A 16,485-nucleotide genomic window follows, 5' to 3' on the forward strand; every position below is an offset into this window, starting at 1 on the left:
ACATCCACACACATAGACACTAGAATACACATTCCCACATGTATACATACACACACACACACACACACACACACAAACAGGGGGGCAAAAGGGTATGATCTACAGCTGCTTTAATTAGTTGATTGGTTTAGCTTTTTGCTTGTTTAAATGTTATTTATTTATTTTATCTGCATGTATGAATATATTGCCTGCATATATGCCTTTGATCCACATGTGTGCATCTTCTGGTCTCTGTAGAGACCAGAAGAGGGGGAGTTAGAGTCCCTGAGACTGGAGGTACTGATCGTTATGAGTTATCTTGGCATTGCTGGAAATCAGACCCTCTGGATGAGGAGGCAGTGATCTCACCCACCAAACCATCCCTCCAGCCCCGGCTCATTTGTCTGAAAAGGAAGGAGCAGAAGGACAAAGTGTGATACCTTAGCAGAGTCAAGCCACTCACAGAGTGAAAGTCTCACAATCCAAACCAACGGCTCAACTGCTAGTACAGTGCAGAGGTTTCACTTATTTATTTCATCTTGAATAATTCATACGCTATAAATCAACAGACTTCTCCTACCCTCTGTAAATTTCAATAAAGCTTAAAAAAGGGAATGTGACTTCCATTATCGGAACAGTGTTTTAGGTTGACAATGCAGTATAGAGAAAAAAGTATGGAGCCAGCGAGATGCTCTGGTGTGTGTGGTGGAACATGAGCAGAGCACTTGCTAGAGAATGTGAAAACCTGAGCTCAAATGCCTAGCACCAACAGGAAGAGCCAGCCATGGCCATGCCTCCGCCTCCTGCAAAGCTGGTGCCTGAAGGTGCCTGGACAGATCCCCAGGCCAATTTTGGATGCAGCAAGATTTTCAAGTTCATCCTCCTGGAGGCTCATTTCACTCTCTCTCCAACTTGAAGCCAAAGGGGGTCAACCAAATAGGTGTTCTCACTTGGAGGTAGCTTTGGTAGTCCAGTTTTCTAACAGGTAGCCAATGGGAAAGGAAGCAAAGGAGGATGGTGAGCTGAGCTGACAGGTTCCTTTTAAATTCCTGTAAGAAGGAACTCCTTCCAGCTAGTAGTGGGAATGCTGAGAAGTATAACAAGCAAAACAGGGAGTACTGGGCTTTGAAATGAAAATCATAGTGATCTTCCATCTGAATAAACTGGTCTGGAGGGGATGGTAGAGGAGTCACCACTTAAGTAGACAGCACAAAAACCTGAGCAGGCAGTTCTTCCAGAGTGAGTGAGTGACGTCCCCCCAATGGTGGTCCCATCACAACCTTCTCTCTGCATCATTGGCATTCTTGGTGGAGACCAGGGGATCCATACTTAATAAAAATAACAGGAATCTTTGGAAGAGAAGAATGAGTACAGATTTCAGTTACGCTGAACACGAGCTGTGTGCATTTAACCCATTGAACCACAAGGGATGTGTCTAGTTGGGGTAGAGAGTTCGCTCAGCGGTTGAGAGCACTGACTGCTCTTTCAGAGGTCCCGAGTTCAACTGCCAGCAACCACATGGTGGCTCACAACCATCTATAATGAAATCTTGTGCCCACTTCGGACATGAAGATATGTAGGCAGAACACTGTGTATATAAAAAAATAAATAGATCATAAGAAAAAGAAAAAGACAGAGCTACAATAGTCATGATCTGGGTAGTGCAATAAAGTTTTTTAAAGAAAAGGCATTACATGACTTCTAAAAGAGCCACATTTAGTTAAGTTGGCACTAACATAATTATCCAAGATTTAACTCCTTAATGGTAAGTAATACTTCTTATTATATTGTTGTTGTTGTGTTTTCTTTAAATTAGTATTTGAGAAGACATGTTTATTTCCCAGTTTTTAAAGGCATGAGAAAAGCAGAGTTCTCCAGCCAGAAGACCAGACTCTGATGTTAGAATTTTGTGCCTTGAAGGCCATTTCTCTGCACAGGAACCTCATTCTATGACAGTAAACTCTGAGTCCATAGTGCCCAATCCCTGACTTGTGTCCTATGAATATAGAGTGCTATAGAGTGCTCAGGATATTTCTGCTCTGTTCCTTACGTTAGTGTGTGCCTTTAGTAAGAAAGGAAACTGAACCACAGAGAGCCTCGCAGAAAACCAACACTTCTACCTACATCTCTATCCCTATCAATGGTGACACCTTCCTATAGAGAGGTTGCCAGATCCTTCAAGATCGCAATGATCTTTTCTATTCCCAGAGCCAGTTGCCCCTTTCATTTTTTGTCAACAACGCTTCCTTTTTGTTCCCCTCCCTCCAATGAGGAAGTAAAGCAGAGACACAGACACAATACACCTCTTCATAAGGAAGGCATGAGTGTGTGCCAGATGGGCAGAGGGGATTACAACATGTTTCCTCTCCCATAGTGACTCAATGGGGCTGGTATGAGAACTCATCTTATTCAAGAAGGCAGCTTCCCCTGACAGAATTATGAGTCACAGTTCCTGGGGAGAAAGTACACTTACCAACAACATTAGGGGGAAGGGGATTCTTTCGAGAATACAGTGAAGGTCATTCAGAAAGGCAGCACTCCCAGGACCATTGGGCAGAGGCAATAAACCTCCCAAACTTTGAGAAGCCTTGATCTCTCAAGAGCAGTAGCAGGGCCATTTCTCACTTTAACTTCCAGGCATAATACTTGTCATTAGTGCGAATTTTAAACCGGAATCTGTCCAGTTTGAGTAAAGGTGTCTCTGATGGGATATTTGCCCATCTGTTTATCAGGTATGCACTGGACACTCACTTTATCCCTATGTGTTCATCATCATTTCAAGTATTTGGGAAAACAGTAAGCAAAACAAATAAATCTGTGCCCTCGGAGTTAAAGAGAAAAGGATGATAAAGTCAAAGAAGGGGATGAGAAAGGAAGAGACATTGGAGAAAAAAAAAAAAAACAGCAGAGAAGTGAAAAAGAAGGATGGGTCAAAGGGCAAATGACAGAGAAGTACCAGGAAGAGTTAATGGAATATTAGCATATGTCAGAAGATGCTAAAGCAATGCAGGGAGGTGGGGTAGTGACTGGAAAGGCTATTGTAATTAAAATGGTCAAGGAAAGCCTCTGTTAAAAAATTCAATTAGTAATAAGTCAAGTGAAAATAAATTATACTTACTTATTTATAAATATTCAGCATATTTAAGAATCAGTACAGCAAACCCCTTCCAATCAAAAGAGACAGATACCCGAATGGATGCTGGTATATTAATGTGGCCCAGCTGTATGCTAGTACATCCCAGTTGGATAGAAGGCCTGGTTTGAACACAGCCTTTCCTCTGTGAAGTCCCAAAGGGCCTGCAAGTTTAGATATTATCTGTACTTTCAGCTCTACCCTGTCCTAGTTACACCCTGTCTTTAGAGTTATTTTTGGTTTCTAATACAATGCTCTAAGTGGCATAGAAAAACTGAAATGCACCCAGCAAAGATGATCAGGGTGGCAGGAGGGCTGAAATTCATGCGAAGTGAAGATTTGAAGGTACGGATTGCAGAACACTGGGGTCGCAGTTGCATAATGCTGACTTAGCACTTCCAAAGGGTTCTCACAGAGAATAGACATTAAAGCAATGGTAGTCAAAGAAGAGCCTGTGGTGTTCACAGAAATTATACATAGGGATCATTATTAAAATTAGGATGCCCGGAGTCCCTACATAAAAATGAAAGAACCAGCACTTTAGGTATTTTTTTTTTCAGTCATGAGGCTAAATCAAAGAAATATATGGAAATGACAGAGACTAATTTCAGTCCCATGAGCAAGAATTTTTATAAAAATTTGATGAGTCAAAAAATATAACAGCCTGCAATCAGATGCTCACTAGATAGGGCAAACATGAGCGACAGAGAGAAGCAATTTAGAAACGCGAGGAATATAGCCAACCTCTCCGGCCTCTGCTTCCATGTGATCCACCATCATGATGATTACATCTGCTTATTAAAACTCAATAAATATCATGGTTGGCTCCTCATACAGAGCTATGGTCAAAGAAAGAGTGTAGGAAAAATTCTTTGTTGCCCATAGACACGCAGTAAGATCAAAGCATCCCAGTGAACTACTAACAAATGACTCCTCTCTGGTGCTGGTCAAAGTTGGCAAAACAGGTTGTATAATCTCCCTGCCGTTTCTTCCATGGGACTTGAGATGAGGATACAGAGAATTAGCCTTGTGCGAATGAAGTTGAAGAGATCTCCCTCTGTTTTATATACATCAAAACCTTTCCTTTCTAGTCCCTCTCATTCCCAAATTCCTATGGTTCTTTCAGATACTTGATTCTATGCAACTAGGAAAGACTGTACAACAAAACCAACACTATGCTCCTTTAAATGCACTATACATGATTCTATATGCTAACTTCAACTATTTATCCAGCACCGCATACTCACCGGAAGCATGGCTCTGCAGGATTCCATAGAAAGACAGACTCATCAAACACCACAGAAGTCCCATCCTGTCAACATAAAAACACAAGTAAGGGAGGTTGCTTCTTCCCTGGACAGTTTTAATACCAATCACTAGGAATGTGAGCTAAAATCTACGTTAAGAACTATTCCAAGGGTTTTAGAATATCCCCAAGCTTTATCATCAGAATCAACAAAAACCATGATAGCTTTTGCTGTCCGTCGTCATTTGATTTAACCACCCCCATTATAAATAGATAAACTCGAACAAGGTTAAATAATGTAACTGAGATCTCGTGACTAGAAAAATGGTCTGGGGATCATTAAATTCCATCTGTAAGGCTGCAGAACTCTCTGATAACCACTGATCTATAACTGCTACATAAAAAAATGTGTGTTCATCTGGATGTTCTGACCCGGAGTAAAACTTTTGGCAGATAAAGTTGACCCTTTTACCCATCTTTAAGTTCCCTTGTCTAGTCTCAGTGGGAAATATGTTATGATCCAGGTTCTGCTCCATCTCAGTGATGAACTGAAAGTCTAGAGATCCTGGTTTTATACCTGGTCTGCAGTCAACAACACAGGATTTATATCATCAAGAAATATGAAAACCTCTGGCCTGCTGCTCTTGGTTATCCTCTTCAAAGACAAACAGTAAGGCATAAATATCCATGAGTTTTAGTATGTTAATGATAACCAAAGGAAATTGCCAACTAGAAAGGGCCCTGCTCTGTGGGGCGCCGCCCACACATTCCCACGCTTCCGTCATTACAAGGTGGCGCGGATATCCGGCTGTGGGGCGCCGCCCACACATTCCCACGCATTCGCCATTACAAGATGGCGCTGATATCTGGCTGGAGTTAGCAGTAAACAAGCCATGTGCGCACAGGCTGGGTAACTTCCGCTTCATGACTTCCGCCTCTTCCCGTGGCGTCATAGGGCCTGCTGAGTCTCAACCAATCAGGGGGCTCCGCGTCCAAGGCAAGGACTGATCCTTTTATAGGGGACGGGCTGGATAGCTCCTCTCTCTCTTCCTTTTCTCTTCTGCCTCTCTCTCCCTCTCTCTTCCCCTTTTCTTCCTGTCTTCCCCTCGTGGTTTTCGGCCGTCTCGTGGAGCTTGTTCGTCTTGTTCGTCTCCTTGGATCTCTTGGTTTTCCCCGTCCTTTTCGTTACATGAAGCAAGTACCGGTTTTTCCAGATTAATAAAGTTTACCGCAGAAGGATTCTATTTTGTGTGCCGCGTCGTTCTTGCAGGCGAGACGGTTGCGCGGGACATCTGGTGCCTCAAACCCGGGAAATTCGACCACTCCATCGTCTGCACCACAGAATTCAGAACTGCGGGGAGATTAGTTCGGCAAGGTATGTCTGATCCTGGATCTTTCTTTAATTTGGTTTAAATCCTCCACGGCCGTGTGAAGGGTCCGTAGAGGCTCCGGTCTTCGTCAGTGCAGTTTTTATTCTCTTCCTCTTAATTTCCTCTGTGTCCAACGGGGCTGGTGTTAATTTTGTGCTTAAGTCGGACGTAGATAAGCAGAGGCACCCCTGCGTTCCATAAGTCTTTGTAGATAAAAAAAGCGAGAACGCGCTGAGACTTGCCTTTCAGTTTCGCCTTGGGCCGCCACGCGAATAAGCCGCGGGCATTACATCGCTGTGATGGGCTCTTCACACTCGACCATTACAGCCCTGCAGTCAATTCTTAAGCAGAGAGATTTAGAATTGCCCACCCGCATCTTGCAGCGTTTTGTAAGAGAGGTTGAGCGAACGGCCCCTTGGTTTGCGGTTTCGGGGTCTCTCTCACCAGCCTCATGGAACAGATTGGGTAGAGAATTAAACTGTGCACAGAATGCCGGAAACCTCGGGCCCGGAACCATGGCTATTTGGACGATGGTACAAAATTGTTTAAGAGATGAGAGTTGTAGGCCCGCCGTCGCTGCGGGGCAAGAGGTATTGAGTGAAGCGCAGGATAGGCTATCAGAAGCCGAACAGAGTGAGAGAATGGGCGCGCGCAGGAAAAGGTATTATCCCCCTAAGGAAAAAGGACCTCCAGAAACGCGGTATAGCGGGAGAGTAGCTACCCACGAACCTTCAGATTATTATTCCCTTATGCCCTCTGATGTTAGGAGAAGGGGAGTCAGTTTGTACCCTGTAGAAGACTTCGAGGCTCTAGACATTGATAGCCCCGAGACTTCAGATGATGATTATGAGCGAGAAGGCTTAGACCCAGAAGAGGAGGCAGGGGTAGATGAAGGAGCAGCTAGTTATGAGGAAAAAGGATATTATCCTGAGGAGCAGTATAGGCCCACGCGCTTGTCCCCAGTTGTCCCCACAGCGCCCCCTTTACCGGTGGCCCCTCCTCCATACGCGGCACGCACGCCTGTAAAATCCTTCTCGTTCCTCCCGGAAAGGGTGAGAAGACAGATGTGTCTCGCTTTCCCTGTGTTTGAGACAGCTGAGGGTGGCCGCGTTCATGCCCCCGTAGAATATAGTCAGATAAAAGAATTGGCAGAGTCAGTCAGAAAATATGGGATAACCGCCAATTTTACCATCGCTCAGCTTGATAGATTGGCTACCTCTGCCCTAACTCCCTCCGATTGGCAGACAATCGCCAAGGCTGCTCTACCGAGCATGGGACAGTATATGGAGTGGAAAGCTCTTTGGTATGAGGCTGCCCAAACCCAAGCAAGAGCCAATGCTACAGCGTTGACTCCTGAACAACAAGAATGGACATTTGAGCTGTTGACGGGCCAAGGTCGCTATGCGGCAGATCAGACAGCTTATCATTGGGGTGCCTATGCCCAAGTGTCAAGCACAGCCATTAAGGCCTGGAAGGCACTTTCAAAAAAGGGAGGGGCCGATAATCAGCTTACAAAAATCATTCAGGGACCCCAGGAGCCTTTTTCAGATTTTGTAGCCCGCATGACCGAGGCGGCAGGTCGGATCTTCGGGGATCCCGAGCAGGCCGCCCCTCTTATTGAACAGCTTATTTTTGAGCAGGCCACCCAAGAATGCCGAGCCGCTATCGCCCCTAGAAAGGGCAAAGGTCTTCAAGACTGGCTTCGAGTCTGTAGGGAACTGGGAGGGCCACTTACTAATGCAGGTCTCGCGGCAGCCATTTTGCAGTCCCAGAGGGGCCCGCCACGAGCCCCTGATAGACGGGTCTGTTTTAGATGTGGAAGATCTGGACACTTAAAAAAGGATTGTCGGATGGTCTCTAGGGACCTTCCGACCCTTTGCACAAGATGTGGCAAGGGGTACCATAAAGCTGAACATTGCCGCTCTGTTAGGGACCTCAGAGGCCGGCTCCTTCCCCCGTTAGAGAGTCAGACTGCCCAGACCAATGAGATGCCAAAAAACGGGTCACTGGGCCCCCGTTCCCAGGGCCCGCAAAGATATGGGAGCAAATTTTCCAAACCCCTAGGGGAGAGCAAGGTGAGCACACAGACAGGCCAACAAGAATGGACCTGCGTGCCTCCTCCTCACTGGTATTAATGCCTCAGATGGGCGTTCAGCCCATCCCTGTAGGAGCGGTCACCTTGCCTTCGGGGACCCTAGGACTGATCCTCGGACGGGGGTCCCTTACAGCGCAGGGATTAATCATCCACCCAGGCATAGTAGACAGTGACCACTCCTCCGAAATACAGGTACTGTGCTCCAGCCCAACCGGCATATTCTCTGTAACTCAGGGTGACAGGATTGCACAGTTATTGCTCCTCCCTGATAGCTCTAATAGAAAGACTAAGGAAAAGGCAGAAAAACAGATGGGCTCCTCTGGGACCGACTTAGCTTATTTAGCGGTATCTTTGAATACCAGGCCTAGGCTTAACTTGTGGGTTAATGAGAAGAGATTTCAGGGTATCCTTGACACAGGGGCTGATAAGAGTATTATATCCACTCATTGGTGGCCCAAAAATTGGCCGGTTGTAGAGTCATCACACTCCTTACAAGGATTGGGTTATAAGTCCTGCCCCACCATTAGTGCAGCCTCGCTCACCTGGAAAACCCCTGAAGGCCAATGTGGGCAGTTTGTCCCCTATGTACTTCCTCTTCCGGTTAACTTATGGGGGAGAGATATAATGCAACAGATGGGGCTAGTTCTGTCCAATAAATATTCGGCACAGGCTTATGATATTATGGGTAAGATGGGATATAAAGAGGGAAAAGGCTTAGGACGCTACGAACAAGGACCCCTAGAGCCTGCCTCGCCTAACCCTAACAAAGAAAGGCAGGGTCTGGGTTTTTCCTAAGCGCCATTGAGGCAGCACGGCCCATACCTTGGAAAACGGAGGAGCCAGTATGGGTTCCTCAATGGCCGCTTACCTCCGAAAAGTTAGAAGCTGTTACCCAATTAGTTAAAGAACAACTACAATTGGGTCATATAGAATCCTCAACCTCCCCTTGGAATACCCCCATTTTTGTGATTAAAAAGAAATCGGGAAAGTGGCGATTGTTGCATGACTTGAGAGCCATTAATAAACAAATGCATTTGCTTGGCCCTGTACAACGCGGTCTACCGGTTCTCACGGCGCTCCCAAAACATTGGCCTTTAATGATAATAGATATTAGAGATTGTTTCTTTTCCATACCTTTACATTCTCAAGATAGGCCCAGGTTCGCCTTTACCCTTCCTTCTATTAATCATGCAGAACCCGACAGGAGGTTTCAATGGAAAGTCCTGCCTCAGGGCATGGCTAACAGTCCGACTATATGTCAGTTATATGTTTACCAAGCCCTTATTCCTGTTAAAAGACATTTTCCATCATTAACCTGGGTTCTTTATACAGATGACATCCTAGTATGTGACAAAGATTTGTCAATCTTAACAGAGGCTTTTCCCCTATTGCAGCAAGCGTTAGAAAATATGGGCTTACGTATCGCCACGGAAAAGGTTCAGATTTCTGATACTAGTCAATTCCTAGGGTCTGTGGTATTCCCTGATAGGATTGTCCCTCAAAAGCTCGAGATAAGAAGGGATCACCTCCACACTCTTAATGATTTTCAAAAATTACTGGGAGACATTAATTGGCTTAGACCTTTTCTTAAGATTCCTTCTGCTGAACTCAAACCCTTGTTCGATGTTTTAGAAGGGGATCCGCATATTTCCTCACCTAGAAGTTTGACCCCGCAAGCAGAAAGAGCGTTACAGTTGGTAGAAGAAGCTATACAGGATGCACAATTGGTTCGCATGGATTATGATAAACCTTTCTCATTATGTGTTTTTAAAACAAACCGGCTCCCTACTGCAGTGCTTTGGCAGCAAGGGCCCTTATTATGGGTGCATCCTAATGCCTCGCCAGCTAAAATAATTGACTGGTATCCAGATGCTGTGGCGCAATTAGCGCTGAGGGGGCTAAAATCTGCCATCACGCATTTTGGCAGTGAGCCACAGCTGTTAATTGTTCCCTATAATGCCATGCAGGTTTCCACTCTTGCTGCCACTTCAAATGATTGGGCTATCTTAGTCACTTCCTTTTCAGGAAAAATAGATAATCATTACCCAAAACACCCAATTTTACAGTTTGCTTTGACTCAACCTGTAGTTTTCCCCAAAGTAACGTCCTGTAGTCCCCTAAAAGAAGGGTTAGTTATTTATACTGACGGTTCCAAAACTGGGCTGGGGGCTTTTGTGGTTAACGGTCAGGTCTACTCGAGGCAATATGCAGAAACTTCCCCACAGGTGGTAGAATGTTTAGTGGTTCTTGAGGTTTTACAACGTTTTTCAGAGCCTATAAATATAGTGTCTGATTCATCTTATGTTGTTAATGCTGTCAATTTGCTTGAGGCGGCTGGCATTATTAAACCGTCTAGCAGAGTTGCCTCAATTTTCGCGCAAATTCAAAATTGCCTTCTAGCCAGAAGATCGCCCTTTTTTATTACTCACATTAGAGCTCATTCTGGATTGCCAGGACCTATGGCTAAAGGCAATGATTTGGCAGACAGGGCTACAAAAATAATTGCTATAGCCATGTCTTCGCCGCTAGAGGCTGCTAAAAGTTTTCACAAAAACTTTCATGTAACTTCCGAAACTTTGCGGCGCCGCTTTTCCATTTCCAGAAAACAGGCTCGCGATATTGTTGTCAATTGCCAAAATTGCAGTCAGTTTCTGCCTGCGCCCCACTCGGGGGTTAATCCTCGGGGCATCCAGCCTCTTCAAATATGGCAAATGGACGTTACCCATGTCCCCGCCTTTGGTAAGCTGCAATATGTACATGTATCCATTGATACCTGTTCAGGAATAATTGTAGCCACTCCCTTATCTGGAGAAAAGGCCTCACATGCCATCCAACATTGCTTGGAGGCTTGGAGTGCCTGGGGTAAGCCAAAGTTCTTAAAGACAGACAACGGGCCGGCTTTTACCGCACAAAAATTTCAACAATTTTGTAGCCAGATGGCTGTGACTCATCTTACAGGTTTGCCGTATAATCCACAAGGACAAGGTATTGTGGAACGTGCTCACCGCACTCTTAAATCATATCTAATAAAACAGAAAGGGGGGGTTATGCAGGCCTTGCCCCCCGTGCCTAGGACAGCAATATCCATGGCACTGTTCACCTTAAACTTTTTAAATCTTGATGACCATGGCCATACGGCAGCTGAAAGGCATTGCCTACCCATGGATAAACCAAAAGAGATGGTAAAATGGAAAGATGTCATAACTAATGAATGGAAAGGACCGGATCTTGTGTTGATAAGATCCAGGGGAGCTGTTTGTGTTTTTCCTCAGGATGAAAATAATCCTTTCTGGGTTCCAGAGAGGCTCACGCGAAAAACGACAGAGACTCCTGATGACAGCCCTGCTCCTGACGCGGTGGAACCAGAGAGCCAGAGAAGAGACGAGATGGGCGATTCTGTCGGCAGTCCTGAAACCAATGCCAGCGGAACCTGATGCTACAGTCTCCCCTAACCTTTTCACCCCCGATACTAACTTGGGTGGGGGTGGGACTCTTGGGAGCAATCCTTTGCTGCGGACTTGCGTTGCTTCTCTGGCTGGTTTGTAAGCTCGAGGCCCAAACAAAAAAGAGACAAGGTGGTTACTGCCCAAGCGCCTGTCGCTCTAGAACATGCAGCATCAGCCGATATCTGTTTGTCTTTGCTTAAGCAGTAGGTCGCCGGCCAGACAGCTCTTGCACTCCTAGAACTTCGGTTCATTGCACAGGATTAGAGTGTCTGGTTTGAGCAGCCCTTGAGGGATGCCGAGCTTAGCATCGCACTGAGAAACCCCTAGTCGCGGGGTATTCTCCGGGAGATAAGCCATTTGTATGAGGGTTTCCTGCCCCAGTGTCCCTCCCTCAGAAAAACGGCAGAGGACAGGTCAGGTGTACTGCGGGCTACAAAAGGCCTAGCGGTTACTCCTGTACATGGTCTTTATACACCTTAATGAGGATTTGACCTCTATCTCCGCCCTCCTAATATGGGTGTCCTACTTTGCTTAAAGTATAAAAGATAGGGGGAGATGTGGGGCGCCGCCCACACATTCCCACGCTTCCGTCATTACAAGGTGGCGCGGATATCCGGCTGTGGGGCGCCGCCCACACATTCCCACGCATTCGCCATTACAAGATGGCGCTGATATCTGGCTGGAGTTAGCAGTAAACAAGCCATGTGCGCACAGGCTGGGTAACTTCCGCTTCATGACTTCCGCCTCTTCCCGTGGCGTCATAGGGCCTGCTGAGTCTCAACCAATCAGGGGGCTCCGCGTCCAAGGCAAGGACTGATCCTTTTATAGGGGACGGGCTGGATAGCTCCTCTCTCTCTTCCTTTTCTCTTCTGCCTCTCTCTCCCTCTCTCTTCCCCTTTTCTTCCTGTCTTCCCCTCGTGGTTTTCGGCCGTCTCGTGGAGCTTGTTCGTCTTGTTCGTCTCCTTGGATCTCTTGGTTTTCCCCGTCCTTTTCGTTACATGAAGCAAGTACCGGTTTTTCCAGATTAATAAAGTTTACCGCAGAAGGATTCTATTTTGTGTGCCGCGTCGTTCTTGCAGGCGAGACGGTTGCGCGGGACACTGCTCCAATATTTGATTGTATGATCTTTGATGCAGGAGATTGAACAAATCTGCAATGTACATCTTTTCCTATTACTCTGGACCTTCCTGGTCAATGGTAAAATGTCTGCAGGGTTATACAGAAATATGAAATGACTCAGAAATTTCTGTCTCATGACTGCCTTCTCATTGATGAAAGCATTCAAACAGACGTTCTTAGAGACATCTGGTAGCTTGTCCACATGATACTTTTAGAAAGCAATATAGATGGAAAAAAAAGAACCCTCATCAAGCACAGGAACCCAGATACCTAAAATGGCCAAAACAAATCCTTGATAGCTTGACATAAAACATAGAAATGGGCCACTACATGAGAATAAATTGAATATATTGGTATTATACAAACAGCTTGACCTGTATTGTATCCTAACCCAAAATGCAAATTTCTACACCTACCATTTATCTTAATATCAGAGGACCAGAAATCTCTCATTCCTTGCTTAGGTTATATGTGTAAAAAATCACAGGTAAGTTTATCACAAGAGATATCACATGAAAACATTTTGTTTCAAATATCAAATGTCTTTTCCATAGGCAGCTGCATTCCAAACCTCAGACCATTATCTTAGGGACGTTTAGTTGTAACTATCCATCCATTATCCTTTCATTCATTCAATAAAAACATGTCGAGGGCTGGAGAGATAGCCTGTTGTTACAACACTTCTATAACATAACATTTCGTAACTTATGAGACCACCAGGTCTTGAGCCCCAGTACCACCTTCCTTCTCAAAGTATTTCACATGTTTTATTAATCACTTATATTCATCTAACTGCAGTGCATTCTAAGCATAAATGCAAGGTCTTTGATGACTTCTCTGCAGAGAGTAAACCCACAACGATTACTTCAGTGTCTTCAACTATGTATAAAATATATACATGCAGACACAGACTAGAAATAGGAATTATCAGACAGAAGATATCGTAGTAAGCAGAGTCTCATAAAAGCTCAAAATATGTACCAAATAAAGAAACTAAAGTACAAAGTTAAATGTAGTAAAGGAAAGCAACAAATCCATACAACTCAAGGCGAGGAAATGAGAACTTGTTCTCACCAAAGGCTCTGCTAAACTGAAACACAAGGCTTTCCCACTGAGTGACAACTTGTTGGTTAATAGGGATTGAAGCAGAAGGTGCATATGAAGAAACAGGGGCCTTGGAGACCTTTCAAAGATAAAGAAAATAAGAGACATAACATAAGATAGTATGGTAATTGTCTAAGGATACTCCTCTTTGGCTCATATACAGGGCTTTAGAGAGAGAACTGTAGCTGATTCTATTGGAAAGCAGAAAGGGCCTGGAAGAGAAGATGCTGGTGCTGAGAAAAGCAAGCCACAGGCATGTGATTGAGCTTACAGAGCAGACTGGGTAACTGATGTCTTCTGTGTGGGGAACTGATACAGTGACACAGGAGTGATCAGCTTCGGACTTAGGGAAGTCACGCTGCCAGGCACATACTGGAAGGGAATGGCCACTAAAGTCTGTCCCGGAGTCATTTTGAATCCTGAATTTGTTGTCACAGTCACTGCTCTCCTGCTAGACTTTTGTCATTGACACGCTTGCTCAGCATGCCACCTATGTCCTCACCCAAGTCATTAATAACAGTAATTAATAAGTCCGCATCAATCCTTGTCAGCAAGAGCAATAAGATTCTGCACTGCAGATTAGAAGCACAGCAGTTTCAGCCCTACTGAAGTATTCTGGTTCCACTAAAGTATTCTGCCCTTCTTCATTGCTTTTTACTATTAACACACAGAGAGAGGGAGTGAGAGGAGGCTCACACACAGACCTGCACACACAGACCTCTTTGGATTTTACTAATTACCTGTTTATAAGTTGCCAAGTTCCTAGAGCAACACATAGAAGACATTCTAATTAGTGTGATTGAGGACCTTAATTTATATTCCCAAGAGTTACTGGATTATGCAGGATAGGGCAGAGTCAGGTCACCAACAGAGAGCTAATCCAAAGATAACCTCTGATCAAACACAAATCCAGGGTCAACCTTGCCCTGTGATGAATAAAACATCAAGCCGACAAAACCGAAATTGGATTGTGTAGCGTGTTCTGACAGACTAAAGGTACCAAGGTTAGTGGGAGATGGCTGGCCGGCCCGAACCCCCTTAGAAGATGATGTTTCATTTAATACTGACTTGTATTCAACCTTGGAATTTTATCATTGTACAAAGGAATACACCTTCAATTCTTGGTTCTTGGAGGGAGAGGATATTGAGTCAGGGACAGAGAAACTGGCTCACAGTATCTGAATTCTACTAGCTTTACATAACTATGATGCTGTCTAGTGGATCCTGTTCTAGTTTCAGATCATAGAGACCTACATAGGTGCCCAGCCAGCCTTTCCTATTACCCATTCTATTTCCTAGCATACCCACTTCTGTATCAGTTTGCTCAAGGTCATTCTTTATTAGTAGACCTACCAACCTGGGTGCACATATCATTTTGCAAGGAGTTTCAGATGCATGTTTAATTCTACATAGGCATAGGGATGTTAGTAAGAATTCACTTTCTCCTCCCCATGCTTACCCCTACCTCTATATGAGAAACTTTCCACATTCCCCAGCCTTGATAAGCTTCTGGGTAGCCTAGGTTCTGAGTTGGATGTCAGGAGTTACCTCCCTGGTCCAACATTCTAGGGTCAGTGGCTCAAAGCCACTTGCTCGGTTTTTCTTTTGCACAATGGCATCTGCCTTAGTCATGAAGTAGTGGTTATCTGTTTGCTGACACCATGTTTTCCTCTATGCTTGAAAACCAATCATTCCTATGAGGCACAAAGATGGCTGGATTGAGACCTTAAGACTGGCCGTTGTTAGTTTCTCTTCCCAGGAATTTTACTGTGTCTCCTATAAGATCATCCTACAAGCTGGATAAGCCTCTTATGGCCATGCGTCTGATTGTACTTGCTTTGGGTCTTTTAATGATCTAACCATGGAAAACTTGGCCTCGCGCAGAGCACAAGCCTTAGATGACCAAGCACCATGGATCAGGTCAATAATGCTACCAAAAGAGTTCCCTGAGTCCTCAGCTATTGTAAGCCCATCTTCTGTTTTTCTCTAAATTACAGATGATAAACTGGAATATGTTTCCCATTAACACACAAACTGCCATCTCATTTTAAAAAATAGAAAATGTTTTTTTTCATTACTTTATGTATTGGCTTTAATCCCTATGTACATATCCCCTCTCCATGCCCCCTCACACAGCTCCTCCCCCCACCCCTCTCTGAGAATTGGGTCTCCCCTTATGTTTATTAAGAAGTGGGGATTGTTTTCCTCCATCTGGTATTGCCTCCCATAAGAGGATCTCTGTGAGTCAATTTCATGAGCCAATATTTAGCAGTAATCGAACTTTTAAACAAGCCAACATAAAAGGCACTAATTATAGGCAATATGAAACAAGTGTGCTCTGCCCTGTCCTTTCTAGCAATGAAGCTAAGAGCATGAGGGTAATAAAGAGCAGCCTTTTGAGGCCTCCTAAATGCAAACAACTGAATAACCTACTTAAACACTCAGGTCCTAGCACTTGAAAGGAATCAAACCATAGCATCTTTAAAGGAAATGAAAGGACAATCCTTAAACATAAGGCTCAATCAGACATAAAATCAGGAAAGTAAAGGGGAAATGTAGTTCTAAATAATCAATGGAATATCTCCAAGGGAGAGAAGAAATGAGATTAAAATACACTAAGGATGGACTGCTTAGAAAACAGTTTGTTGTATTAAAGACATTATGCTTGCAAGAAAGATATAAAGTAAGCAGTTTAATAATATTCCACTTTAGATCTTAGGAATGACAAGACACACAAACCAAGTAAGCAGAATAAAATATGAAAGAACAAGTAGAGATCAAAGACCTTTAAGGTGGGTAAACTAGTCAGGGGAGTCAAATGGGTTCTCCAAAAACACTGGTGGCTCTGATAGTGCTCTAATCAGGTGAAGCAAGGAGAGAAAGCAAATACAGAGAGCATGAAGAAATGAAGACTATAGCTACTGACCGCAGAGTCATTAAATAGATATGCTGATGCTCTACAGACCAGGCATGTAAGCTCTGTAATATAGATG

At 44.5% G+C, this 16,485-nt stretch overlaps 1 protein-coding gene across 2 annotated transcripts in view; it reads right to left on the reverse strand.

Moving 5' to 3' along the window:
* IL1RAP (interleukin 1 receptor accessory protein) overlaps positions 1–16,485 on the reverse strand; it is a gene marked incomplete at its 3' end in the record, with an annotated part of 140,797 nt that overhangs the window by 82,228 nt on the left and 42,084 nt on the right. For both annotated transcript variants that reach the window (XM_080919648.1, XM_080919649.1), the window contains exon 2: positions 4,360–4,424. In XM_080919648.1, the coding sequence (XP_080775774.1) occupies positions 4,360–4,423 (64 nt within the window). In that variant the 5' untranslated portion in view covers position 4,424. The remainder of the gene's footprint in view (positions 1–4,359; positions 4,425–16,485) is intronic.

Source organism: Micromys minutus (assembly GCF_963924665.1).
Source record: "Micromys minutus genome assembly, chromosome: 7".
Classification (NCBI taxonomy): domain Eukaryota; kingdom Metazoa; phylum Chordata; class Mammalia; order Rodentia; family Muridae; genus Micromys; species Micromys minutus.